The 14,040-nt window shown below is 33.9% G+C and overlaps 2 protein-coding genes across 3 annotated transcripts in view; one reads left to right on the top strand and one right to left on the bottom strand.

Annotated features, from left to right (window-relative positions):
• Window positions 1-4,525: 4,525 nt before the first annotated feature.
• On the top strand, window positions 4,526-9,961 carry LOC118280910 (uncharacterized). The gene is made up of 8 exons (XM_035601302.2): window positions 4,526-4,735; window positions 5,339-5,476; window positions 6,053-6,234; window positions 7,280-7,484; window positions 8,148-8,249; window positions 8,358-8,539; window positions 8,728-8,982; window positions 9,535-9,961. Exons 1-8 carry the CDS (start codon window positions 4,605-4,607, stop codon window positions 9,870-9,872), a joined length of 1,533 nt encoding a protein of 510 aa, XP_035457195.1. The 5' UTR covers window positions 4,526-4,604; the 3' UTR covers window positions 9,873-9,961.
• A 2,626-nt stretch (window positions 9,962-12,587) lies between these two features.
• Window positions 12,588-14,040, bottom strand: part of LOC118280916 (calcium uniporter protein, mitochondrial) — a 174,217-nt gene continuing 172,764 nt past the window's right edge. For both annotated transcript variants that reach the window (XM_050701104.1, XM_050701103.1), the window contains one exon: window positions 12,588-13,922. In XM_050701104.1, coding sequence (XP_050557061.1) covers window positions 13,758-13,922 — 165 coding nt within the window. In that variant the 3' untranslated portion in view covers window positions 12,588-13,757. The remainder of the gene's footprint in view (window positions 13,923-14,040) is intronic.

The following is a 14,040-nucleotide window of genomic DNA, read 5'->3' as shown; positions in this document are numbered from 1 at the left end:
GGAGGGTACTTATTACTGAGTCTGATTGTTTATGGCAGTATATATAATTTAAAATGGTTAATGCTAAATTGAATGTGTTCAGTAGTGGAAGAATACTAATAGAAGACGATGACAAAAAGCCTAACACTAACAAAAGACAACTTAAAACATCGTTCTTAAAATAATCGCAACCAGAGTTAAACTAATTTTCAAGACACAGCAAAACCATGAAGCATTTTAGTTAGGAGTTCAGATTAAAGTAGAATTACATATAGCTAGAATACAGTAGTATTATATTTAAAAGAATAGATAATATTATAATAGATACAGGAAATACGGTAGCTGAGAAAATAAGATCCAAATATTCCTTATTTCCTTCTAAGCGTCCAAATGTATAATTGCAGGAAATAGTTTAAGGTACTCGTAGGTAGTCGGTGATACTCACTGCAGTCATAAAATGCCGATAGACTTTTGTTAAGCAAATGCCTCTTCTCGCATAGAGAAAAGGTTTGAGCATTAATCACCACGATTTCAAACTTATAAAGGCTTCCTTATATTGTTTTCCTTCACCGTCTCTAAACCATGGTGTCTTAACAATCTTAGAAAGTACATATAACTCGGAAACGGCCATATTGATACTAGCCGTTGGTAGTTTTCGAACCTGGGCCACCACGACACAGTATCAGTAGATTATAGTATCTGACTAATTTCATCCAAAAAAGTGTTAAACACAATAATCATCCTAATTACAGATTCCAGACTATTTATCTGTTTAGTCCATTCTCGGACCCTCGGCCCCCAAAAATGTAAAATTGCATCTTCATTTAAAAAGCTTTTCCTAAACAATCAAAGACAAGAAAAACCAGGTCAAAAAGGTTAAAAGAATTTCAATATCAGATCCACGGTGAGCACCGGAGCGTTCAGCACCTGATTTAACATTGAATGGAGGGTAGCACACAAGGATGTTGCCAAACTGCTCCGAATATGATGGTGTATTAACGATATACTCCACAACTCCTACTCACTACTGCCCATTGTGTGAACACCATACATTGTTTTTGTTAAGTTTATGAAGGAGAATGTTTTAATTGAATGCCTCGTTAGTAAGTACTGATTGAGAGGTCTAATTCCGATATGAGGTTGGTCAGTAAGAGGTGTCAGGTTCAGGGTGTTTTTGGTTTGTGTAGTGTTCTGTAAATAAGAGTAAATACTTTTTTGTGGTGTAAAAATCACCCTTTGGCTTCTTCCGTCTTGGATAAGGCGCGAGAGTGTCAGACTCTTACTGACCAAAATTACCCCGTTCTTACTCCTCTTTGAACCGGAACCCCAGTTAACCCGTTAGAGTTGTCCGCAGCTCCGGATAAAAGCTTGAGACTTGGGATCTGGAATTATTATTACCTATATATATTAAAAGTTTGGCATTTTGGTTAAAAAGCGATATGTTTATATTATCCACAGTCCAGTATTTGAGTTTTACATTTTATCATTTGTCTTATAACAATTGAACTAAACGCACGAGTAATTAGTTTATCTCTACTTTAGATTGTATCCGGTTAAGTGAGAACTAACTATGGTCTTTGATTGTTGGGTTTTCCGAGCAAATCTATTCACGTTTTACATCTGTTTATAAAATCACAAATTTGAAGTAGTTACAATTTAAATATCTACTATTTATTAAAATAATGAAAAAAGGTGAAATTTTTCCTTCAGACCCTATAATATTTTGCGGTTGTAATAGCTTTCCTGATAAGCTTTATACTTTTATATGATGTGATGATAAACGCATTGAACAATTTGTCGTTATACTAAAGTGAGGTTAAATAATGGTTCGTTTTTAAAAATGTGCCTTTATTGTGGACTAACAAGCCAAAGCTTCCACCTTAATTATCGCAACTGACCAGCAAATCGCCATTGTGCTGCTACCTATCATTATAAATCTTCGGGGCAAACCAAACTTATATATCGCACAAAACAATAGTACGGGTGGAAGGACACATGCAAATGCGATGCTAAAAACCAGTGTAACTTGAGCTACGGAGATTAAAAGTAGTTGGAACAATTAGGTGTAGCATGTGAGGTCAAGTTAAATGTTCGCTTCACAAGTCAGCGAGTACAATTCGACACTATAATCCGAGATGATCGCACCGGAACGAGCATCAGAGAGACTGTTCGCATTGTAGCACGAGAATTATGAGAACTCTTGGTGAAATACGAAACTGACTTTTTATTATGAGATTTGAGACTAATTTAATAATAGAATCAAAATTTAAACTCACTTTACAAAATACTGATTTTCAAATTAACGAAACAGTATGATTTCCAAATTCATATACTGAAATCTACTTTAATCATTGACTAGTTAAAACCTGAAACGCAGTAGCGCCAAGAAGCGCAGCATCTTATCCGACATCTCGTGTTACATTGTAACCACAGCTAACAAAGGTCTCTCATCAGAATTAGACATTTATTACAGCATTGTGCTACATCCACAAGGCTCGTCGGACAGGGAAGTGAAACAAACGCCGGACGCTAATATTAATTAAGTCGATAATGAATAGAGACCATTGGCGATGGTCCCAGTATGCGTCCTTGAGGTATGCGCTAAAATTGCCGGTTATAGGGAAAGAAGAATAGAAGGAAATGCATACATTTTACATAATATAACTTCTACTTAATTTTACAATAGAACTTTGACCTTAAACACTTAATTAGGTAGAAGAAACACATATTTCAAAATGGTTGAACAGTTTCAAAAGCCTTACACAATTCGAAAAACATTTCCACAGGGAATGGGATACCAATCTTACAAGTACTGCGGTATCTGATTTAAACGATCACACATATACATACATAGGTAACTGTATAATGTCTGCAAGTGTCACTAATTAACTAAAATGTAAATAATGTTCATTGTTAGCATAGATGGAGTTATTGTCTGAATGAATGCCAGTCTGTAAGAACATTTAAAGCTTGAGAACTTAGGTTATGCCAACAGTTATTCTGGATACACATGCGTTTGTACGTTTAGTATTTAAGTAGTCTCTGTAAGTTAGAAGATTTATAAAGAACAGAGTATTCTAATATTTTTAAACTTTAGTTTCCTGATAATTACAATTATGAGTTTTGATGAAGCAAATTTTAAAAATGTTTACTGAGGTACTTTCTTTTCTAAATCCGTCCATTAGAGTTTAGTTTAGAGTTCCGTCGATATGATTCATGAAAAAAAATATTATGTTTTAATATTCTAAAATCTTTTTAATATCTTAATGTAAAGTAGTACACATTTATTATATTTCTGAGTATCTAAAACTGACCTCAATCTGGTCTGAAAAATCAGTTTTTTGTTTCAGTTATACAGTTGTACTTGTGTTAGTTAAAGAATTTAATGGTCTATTATGAATTTATATTACACTGATAACCAGACCATTAGTGCATTGTCTGGTTCGTAAGTTTAACAGTTTAAATGACTTTGAAATATCATTCTGTGATACCAATCTATGTACATTACACATGTTACCATTTTTAAAAAGTCTAGATTTTGTTTCTAATTAAAGCTTTAAATGGAAGTTGCATACGAACGATGAAAATCTAAAATGTTTTATCTAATTTTTTAAGTATAGTTAATATTTTTTTTAGTCCACAAGCCCCAAATGATTAAACAATAAGTATGTCGTTTAAAGGATGAAAATAAAATTCTCTACGACTTTTATTTTCCCGATTAAAAAACAAGCTGTGAAATGGACCATTTTTATCCAAATTCTTATTGACCATCGCCAACTTACTTAAGACTTAAAATTAATTAAAGAAATATAAAAAGGTATTACATACAATGTAACATACAATATACATGATACATCATACAATTAAACCTCACACTACATAATTATAACGTTTTTATCTGATCTCTTCAGTTTTATAGTTCTAAGTTAATAACTACAATTTGAGCAGATATTATAATGGTCGTAAATGATTTGTTCCTGGTTAGCAGCAGAGGATATGGCTACTGTACCTCTCGTTGTTGCATCTTGTTTAGGATTTAGTACACTGCAAGCTGTGTTTGTGAAAATTATAGCCACTGGTCCTATTGTCCGCGCTTGTGTTCGGCTTTTTTAAGTTGAACCTATAGATATTATGAAGTAAGGTCTTTAATTGGTATGTTAATACTTCATTGTATAGACATTGTATCATTAAAGTAATCATATTTTTTGAAGTCTCAGTGCCAAATTTTATTATGATCAATAAAATGTACATACAAGCAATTTACCAGTTTTATTGAAAAGCATACTCTGGTATTGGTCTTTTGGTTTTATTCAACTGTTTGAAAAGTAGTCCCATGCAAAGAGAAAATCATATTACACAGAAGAAAAATAATAGAAATGTTAGCCGCACCTGGAGGCTATGTATACGTCGCTTCGCCAAGCTACAACTTATAGCCTTCACTACGCCACAAGCCTAATATTAATAACAATGACGTCCGGTCGTTTTCGCGCGGTAAGCCTCCTCGGGACGCTCAATTTTACCGCCATATATAAGTGCTAGCACGTTTTTTACCTCCATAGTTACCCCGAATTTGAACGAATCAACATATAGTGTGTGATGCAATAGTAATATAATAATCAGTGAAAATGTATTGGACCTACAGCTGTGTGTTGTTAGTGTGTTTGTGTGGAGTCAGGACTCAGGTTATACCGGGAAAGGCGCGCGCCAGTGACGGAGATTATAATAGCGTGAATCCCGATGGATCTTTTGATTTTGGGTAATTATTTTTGGACTGATTTATATTTTTTTTATAGATGTGTTTTATTCCAATATTAGATTTTGTTTAATGTTTTAGGTACAACTTAAAACAATTGGTGATTTAAGTGCCAAAATCTTCTTAATCCTTCCTAAATTTTTACTTCTAATAATAATAAAATTATATTCCATGTTTTTATGAAGACATATTTATAATGTAGACTAAGTAAAAATTTTTTTTTTTCATCTTAATAAAACGTTAAGTTTTATGATTGGCACGACAAAATATTTTTAAACTGCGTTTTAAATTTTCGAAATTGGAGTCACATACTTTCTTACGATCATTTAAAAATATAATTCCATTTATACTATAGATAAAACTATTAAACCTCCAATACCAGAATAGTTTACAAACTTTCATCTCATACCTTCTTAAAGACAAAAATCATCACAACAGACTAAAACAAAAAGAAGCAAAATAGGTACAAAACGAAAAATTATCAAACGCATCCAAGGATACCCAAACAGTCTATTGTCAGTTGGTTTAAGTTTTTTAGCCACAAATCGTTGTAGACAAAGAGTTGGAGGTCGCTATGTGAATGATATCTGATTTATCTGATCGTAGGTACGCCAACAAGGACCGAGGAGCTAGCTACCATTTAGCACACGCCAACACTAATGGAGTAGTTGGAGGGAGATTCGGAGCCAAGGACCCTGCCACTGACACTGTCAAGGAGACTGTTTACACTGCTGGTCCTAGGGGGTAAGTTAATTGTGTTGAAGATAAGTCTTTATTGGGTGTATCTCTTAGTATACAAAGTCAGGGTAATGAAGCCAAGTCTTTATTGCGTGTAGCTGAAGAGGTATATTAAGTCAAAATTAATACAGTTATTTCAAGACCCTTTAAAAAATCAAAAAGGTAAAAATATCTGCTGGTTATCGATCTATCTGTTGGTTAGACTCCTAGTGAAACTTCTCAAGTAGGTATTCGTTTTTTAGTATTAAGTGAGCTTTGTAATTATGAATTGACTTCAGTTTCATGACATATTCAACTTTTTTGTAACATATTATTGAATTTAAAAGCATGTAGTGAAAGTAAGAAAACCGTTCGTTTGTCGTGACGGAGCAGAATTAGATCTTACGGTTCTAGCTTCTCTTTAATCATTTTTATTATTTTGCTTAAAATTTATATCTCACAGGACCAATACCGCCAGAAACATTATAGTAGATTTATTAAACCTTTTGGATCGTTCTTCTGTATCATTATTTTACCTAATTATACCATAAACATCAATCGTGGTATTATTGTTTTCTCCGCCATAACACTTTTACTGTACAGATTCCGCGCAAAAGGTCCGAACGTACACAGACAGATGGATCTAGACCAACGACCCCGGGGGAACATCGGAAACAAGGACGACCCCTACTTTGACCCCAACGAAGACCCCAGCTACTCGTTCAAGATCGACACAAGGACTTACACGAAGAATGAGAATGCTGACAGCAGGGGTGATGTTACAGGTTTGTAAAGAATATTATACTACCATTGATTTATTCATCATTCTTTTCCTTTATCGTGATTACAATTTGTGGTAGTGCGATTACAGTTATATTTGCTTTGACGTTATTAAGTGCCCTTCCGGTCTACTTGAAAATAATTTTGACTTTAACAATGCATTATTAATGACTTTGTGATGTTGAAGCTATCAAACGTATTGATACTCCATGACAAACTCGCAATCTGTCCATGTTATTATTATTACGAGGCAAGAAGCCAACAGAATTAAATCTTACATAACTACTCATTTAACTCGTCTTCAGTCTCATCTCATTTCTCACACGATATTTATGTATGACAGCAGCTATCAAACAAAATTTCTATTGTCTAAAAATACAGAAAATCCGTTAACTACACAAATCTCTTTTGACCTTAGTTTCGGAAGTAATTTGCAAATATATGTGTCTATTATCATGTCTAGCTTTTAAACACAAAACATTAGAAAATACCTTGAACAGGATGTTTTAAAGTATACCTAATTAAAAACCATAGCTTGAAAATGTTCAGATGCTTTTGTCTTAAAAAGTTGGTACCTAAGTGCATACAATTTGCATAATTGCCAACTGGAAGTTATTGTCAGTAAATGAGCCGAACTGTTAACTTTAAAGTCTGAAGAGTCAGACTTTGAGTGAGTGTGAGTTACCTATGCATATAACGTATGCTTTGAAAAAAGACAAGCATTAGACAAAGTCGCTTTCCCAGATAATATATTGAGAACCAGACTGTCAATATATAGCCGAACTACTGAACTATAGGCAGTTCAGTAGTTCGGCTAAATTCTAAATTCTACCGCCGCGCAGTCTTATTTAAATCATACAACCAAGAGTTTCGAGAATGAATAATTTCCAAAAGTTGGGATCACTAACGAACTAACCGAATAACTGCTACTTATTTTAAACAGAAATCAAAACAATATTCAAAGGTTAATACGATGGTCAACAAAATTACAGTATTACAAAAGGTTGTCCCATTCTACCATTTTAAAATTAAACAAATTCTACTTACCAGGTCACTATTCCTTCGTCGACGATGTGGGAGAAAGACACGAGGTCTCCTACATAGCAGGAAGAGACACTGGTTTCCACGTATCATCAGCTCACCCCGATAATCCTAGTATTATCGGGTCTCCTTTCCATAGAGTCCCTCTTGTCAGGGGAGAGACTAAGGCCAGGGGAAGGACTGCCGTGCAAAGAGGAAGGGATGGATCTTATAGGTATGTTTTATTTTATTATTATAGTGTAATATAGAGGTATACTTACCTACTACATTTTTCTCAGATAGCTCAATAGAAGAGAGAAAGCAATCTTATGTGGTCTTTACATAGTATTGAAGTCGTCCTTAGTCCATGGGTGGCAACTTTTGACTTTTAATGATTTGTTTCGGGATTGACACTGTTCTTAATTAGGTAGACTATATTTAATCCAATGTTTTATTCTAATGAATTTACGAAAAGCGATAGGTAGAATATGGCAGGGTAAATTAGAGCAGCTGCTACACTTGTCTAGTTTTTTATCATTTCTGGTTGTCACGTTTAGTAGAAATGCTACCTATGTTTAGAATAGTAGGACAAATTAAATACTTTCGAGAATATTTAACACTAGCTACTTCCGCGCGGTATCACCCGCTCTGCTTGGCTCCTATTGGTCATAGATTGATGTTTTATAGCCTGTAGCCTTCCTCGATAAATGCACTATTCAACACAAAAAGAATTATTCAAATCGGACCAGTAGTTCCGGAGATTAGCGCGTTCAAACAAACAAACAATCAATCAAACAAACTCTTCAGCTTTATAATATTAGTATAGATAAAGCGATTAGCCAGAAAAGGGCTTAATTTCGAAATGTGCGTGTTACTGTTCATATCATTATTTCACCAGGTTCATATCAGCGGGTCCCGACCAGAGGAGGACGGAAAGCAGTGATTCTCAGGGCAATGTCAGAGGATCTTACACATTCTTAGACGATAAGGGTGTTCAGAGGTACGTATCTTTAAGCAAATAAGCTTATTCGTCAAATATACCGTTACTGTTTCTAATAACCAATTCTCTCGTCTTAAAATTGACGCTATTTTTCTATCATCTCAACAGGACTGTAAACTACATAGCGGGTCCCGGCATTGGCTACCGTATAGTGAAGAACAGCAACGACCCGTACATTCCTCCCTACTTCCCCACCATCCCCAGTCCCTACGACCCTGAGTTTATCAACGCTGGCTCCAAGTATGGCGCTGGAAGTCCACCTGCTGCTTCTTCGGATGATGTTTTCAAAGGTAAAGTGCTTTTAAAAGAAATTATATTTTATTTCTTTCTTTCTATCTATGTAACAACACAACAGTAAATGATAGCTACGTAGAGTGTTGTAGATGAAGAAAAAGTTGCCAATTTCATCGTCATTATCTTAAAGTCTTAACTACTCTAAAGTAACAATGATAGCGGTTTAATAAAATCATATTTTCAGGTCCTGACGGCACAGCCGCCTCTGGTCACGTAAAACCACCTCCATTCCCAGTCAGTGAGTCAGACAGAAACAGCAACACAGCCCCAGCATCAGGACCAGCTCCTCCCGAGCCTAGTTCTGACGACAATAGCGAACCCCAGTATAACCCACCACCGAACTTCAGCCAAAACGCAGGAGCTGATGATGGAACTTTCGTAGACGAAGACTCATCACCTACAGGACCATTTGGACCTCCGCAGCCGACCAAAGGACCAGGTGATGAATAGCACCGGCAATGATTGATGTTAGTGATCTTGTTTATACATTGTAATATAAATAATCCCACTCGAATTCGCCGCCTCCGTCCGCGGCGCTAAGGACCAACTTTTTCATAGTTGGTCCTTTTGCCAGCGTTAGTAGGATGGCGCATGGTTCGAGTGGTTGCATCGACTTTTTTGATCAAAACTTTTTACGGAATTTTCATTTAGTAGGTTATCTTGTAATTAGAAAATTCTGTCGAAAATTTTGATTCTTGGTTGCCAATAATCTTACTAGTTAAATTAGAAGTTAAGTTTAATTGCATTATTGAAATAATAAAACCAAAATCCAAAAAGTCGATCGTAATCAGGTGACACAAGATCACGAGTTTCAATCCGCTTGCGACGCCTGATGATGCACTCGAATATTATTTATTATATTTGCTTGAACGCAATAAATATTATTCACAACCAATTTGGTTTTTATTACACCAACACCTTACGGCACGCAGCACATACAGCACCGATCGTATACTAAACAAGGAAATTTGAAATTATTGAACAATTGCAGGCAAACCGGGCCGACCGGGCCGCCCGGGCCGACCGACCAGCAAACCTTATAGGCCGACGAAGAAACCGTATGTGCCACTAAAACCTTTCCAGACACCAAATGACATAAGCGACGAACTAGTACACGAGGAACATGATCATAACACACCCGAGTTCGGAGTAGGCTTCAATATAAACCGCCATAAGCCCGGCACTACCATCATTAGGAATTTAGGAAGGGATTACTTCGGTGTCCCTCCTGGGGTCTCGGTCAGGGCTCATGTCCAAAGCATTGACTTGTATCCATTCGGCTCTAAGCCCATATCGCCTGCTGAAGCTTTAGAAAACGACCAGACGTAACACTATCGAACATGACACGGTTTCTCTACATACAAGTATTATTTAAACCTGTAAGGAATGTAATTTAAGTAATAAAGTTATCTATAGACTGTGTAGTGTTTCATTTCACACATATTAACATACTAACACCACCACAAACAATACATTACAATCTAAAAATGAAACGATACTCGAAAGATTTTTTAAAAATTTTATTCGAACAACACGACTGTAATAACAAAATGCAAAATAGTAACTGTTACAAGGAGTCGGGTTGTATGTATGTGTGTGTGCGTGACGTCATCCCATGCCCCACTCCTAGCCACCTCGTACCATAACGATAATATAAGAATTATGCAAATAGGTGTAACAAAGTTAACAAGAATAGGATATAATTGGAAGGGTTAAATTTGGCAATCTCAAGTAGTGAAATATCAACAGGAAAGATAATTGTGGATAAAATAATTTATACTAAATAGATATATTTATTTTTTATATTAAGTACCTAACTACTCGATTGTGAAATTTATCAAACAATGTCTAGATAATATTCATTACGTTTTTCCTTAATAATTTCAAAAATGTATACAATTAAGTATTATTGGTTACAGCTCGCTAGGATATTTAAATAAATTATATATTAACGTGTAAATATGGTAAGATTTCTTTAATAAATAATTTACTATAGTTTAAATACGTATAGAGAATAATTTAAACGAACTAGTCTTAAACAAAGGTAAGGACTAATAACTAAAGTGTGCGAATTCAAAGACTACCAACATCTTCTCAACCCACATATTCCAACTGTGCTTATATGAGAACATAATATAGGGCACCATTTTATTTGTAGGCAAATAAATTCTTTGTTGGATTGTAAATAAATTTTGATAGCCACTGCCAATTTGGGTAAAGTACAGGAAATCATCACGAGTCAGCTCATTTGTTTTAGAGGGCCTCTGTTTACTTATTATTGATTTACCAACCAGCAGCAATAAAATTAACTATACTAACATCGCACCATATACAGAATACCTATAGGTATTATTCTCATACGGTTGCCCATGTAATTTTTATTTACCACTAGTACAGAAATAAAACAGGTCCTTTATCAATTCTCATACAAGCACTTAATATAGATTTGCGAGTCACAAAGCAATGTTCGAGTCCTACCATACTCCAAACTTCGCCATCGAAATTTTATAATAACTAACTATTGGCTACAACAGACGATGTCTAGCTATTATTCTTTAAAAGACCTAGAGAAGACCGTAAGACCATTGTGTAATTACAAACATAATAGAACAGTATCACTTATTGAAACTTAAACAATTAAATATCATAAATAACTACAGTAAATAAACTTTAATAAACAGAAGCTTTGCTCCTGGACCTTAACGCTAGGGATGTATATAAAAATCTATTTATATAGATAGAAAAACATTACATAGAAAAAGATTAAAGGCAAATTAGCAAATCACGAGAAGAAGCCATCATTGAGCGAATAATTTTATGTGCGTGCTTACGATTACAAGGGCTATATACAAAGAATTTTAGACCGAATTTACAAGGCCTTAAAAGTCACAATACCTTCCGACGCTTCACACAAATCCAGTACCTTAGTAGAGACATGTACAGAATGTCTTTTATCAAGTCACCTACCTACATTTTACTCGTAGCAAGATAGGATTCTACAGATGAAACATTAGACCTTAAAGTGCAAAGCTACAGAGTTCAAAAATCTACCTTTACGACGTCAATATAAGATTCATATTAGTCCTTCATACATTGGGCCCAAGGCTTTAAAATGTAATCTAGGCGCTATATTTGGTCGAATATTTTCATCCGTAGAACTACACAACGTTATACTTATAGAACTATTGAACTATATCTATCCTTGTCATCTAACTAATGTCAAGAAGAGATAGATATTAAATTACAGTTTTTTACATAGCTTACATGCGCTTATATTTATGAATCAGATCTGATGATTTTATTTGCATTCTAAATCATAGGACTAACTCGCTATAACTTTTTAGGTGTTAAACAAAGTCACGTTTATCTCAACGTGATTTAACGATGATTCCGTTCTATCGTTATCGTTATATTACATTTGCCACGATACGTTTTCTCAACTCACTTATATTTCTTTGAATGTAACCCCGTCCATATGTCCTTCGATGTAATTCATTACAAAATCATTTACGTATATTAACGATACTAGTATTTATTCGACTAATGTACCTATTTAATATATTATGGTACTAAATGTTACCATGGACTGAAAAATGCTTGTTTCACATTAATTTCACAGCCAATATTTAACCTACCGCTTTATTATTTAATATTCCATTGTTTAGATAAGATTTTTAGCAAATTATCAAGCTGAAGCTACTTAAATATATATATAAAGAATAAGCTAGGGTAAATAAGCTATACGTATTATATAGAATTGTTTTTAATATAGCTTAAATAACTAGATTTTGGGGATTAAACAAACATTTTCTGAAATAATATAAATAATAAATAACACCTAAACTTATCAGATCACCGACCGGTCAATCAATATCATATTAAAAATTAAAATAAATCAGTACTAACGTTCTAATTCCAAAACGCGATATTTTCAAGACAACTTAAACTTACTTAAAACTGAAATAAATAACCAATTATAACTTTAAAAATATTTGGGGAAATTAGTAGGTACTTTATAGACATGTTAGCTACTAAACACACAGCTTATTTAATAAAATTTAATTAAAAACAAACTGGCAACATTATGCAGTCAAACGAACAAGCCTCTGGTCAACTAACTAAACTAGACTATTTGTGCAATTTTTAATTTTCATTAATGCTTAAAATTAAGAGCAATATTTAACAAAAATTGTATTGACATTGGCTTTATATACATCAAAAATAAACACGAAAACGTTTAAAATTCATCCAAAGACAACAATTATAAATTGTACAATTTCTAAAATTAATCCATGGACACTATTTTTTATCTGTATTCCCGCCATTTTGTCTAACTCTAAATGTCAAAATACTGAAAACAAAATTACTGTACAATTTTTATTTTTGTCTGTTTTTAAATTATTTTTCAAACTCAATAATTCGAACTACATTGAATATTAGTTAAAAGACTAGATTTCATAAAACTATGTTAAAAAATAAAACATCCCCTGAATTTTTTGAATATCTAATACATTGGCACCCAAGTATTGTGTTAGTGTATTGCACAATTTCAAACCTAAACCTTCAACTCATTTTTAGTACCTTAAATAATAAATACGAATAAAATTAGGAAACAATTTACTGAGCGAAATTTTAAAATTATACTAGTTATTTTAAAGAAGGAAATTTGCTAACATTGAAAAATCCTACGAAGAACCATTTTTTTCTTTTCGTTTTGTAAATTTTACTAAGTCAAATAGATAAGGCAAGAAGTAATATATTCACTTTGGTTTTTAAGGGACATTGAAACTTGGTCCTTTTGTACGGACACATTAGGCTTTATGAAAACAACAATTTCTGTACCTATTTCTATACAACCAACTTTATAATACAAACAAAAGTGTACAAACTGCTTCAGTGTGGATGTCAACACGTTGATGACATTATTTATTACGTCAAAAAATAAAAATATATGTGTCAAAAGCTCCTTACGTATTCAAATGTCTTACAAATTAAAATAAAACGGCATCATCACATCATAAAAAGAACGCTGTCAAATGGAACGCAAATTTAAATAAATAATTATCAATTTAAATATTCAACGGGCTACATCTCACACGAGTAAGCAATTTGAAATTATTTATCAACAAGCTTATTATTTTTTTATTTATCCCTAATGAACCGAAGGACCGCGCCTTATCGTTTAGGACCAAGACGCGTGACGTTGAGCCAATATTACGTGATTTTCATCTTCTTGCTAGTTTCCTCCAACATGTCCTTTATTTTCGAGAGAGGAGAACGTTTGTCATCAGCTCCACCTCCCTTACCTCCTAGGTTACTCGGCAAATGAATGTGAAGAGGGTCGCGGAGACGATTGAGGTCTTTTTCTAGTTTCGCTATCTGTAATCATTGGATTGTTATGTTAACAGCTTAATTAACAAAGAATTTTATTTTGAGTTAAGAAATCCCTAGTCATCCATTTTATTTTACGTGGGCTAATTAGGCAATTGTTCTTCAA

This window comes from Spodoptera frugiperda, chromosome 20 (genome assembly GCF_023101765.2).
Source record: "Spodoptera frugiperda isolate SF20-4 chromosome 20, AGI-APGP_CSIRO_Sfru_2.0, whole genome shotgun sequence".
Lineage (NCBI taxonomy): Eukaryota > Metazoa > Arthropoda > Insecta > Lepidoptera > Noctuidae > Spodoptera > Spodoptera frugiperda.
This window is presented reverse-complemented; position numbering and strand designations above follow the sequence as displayed.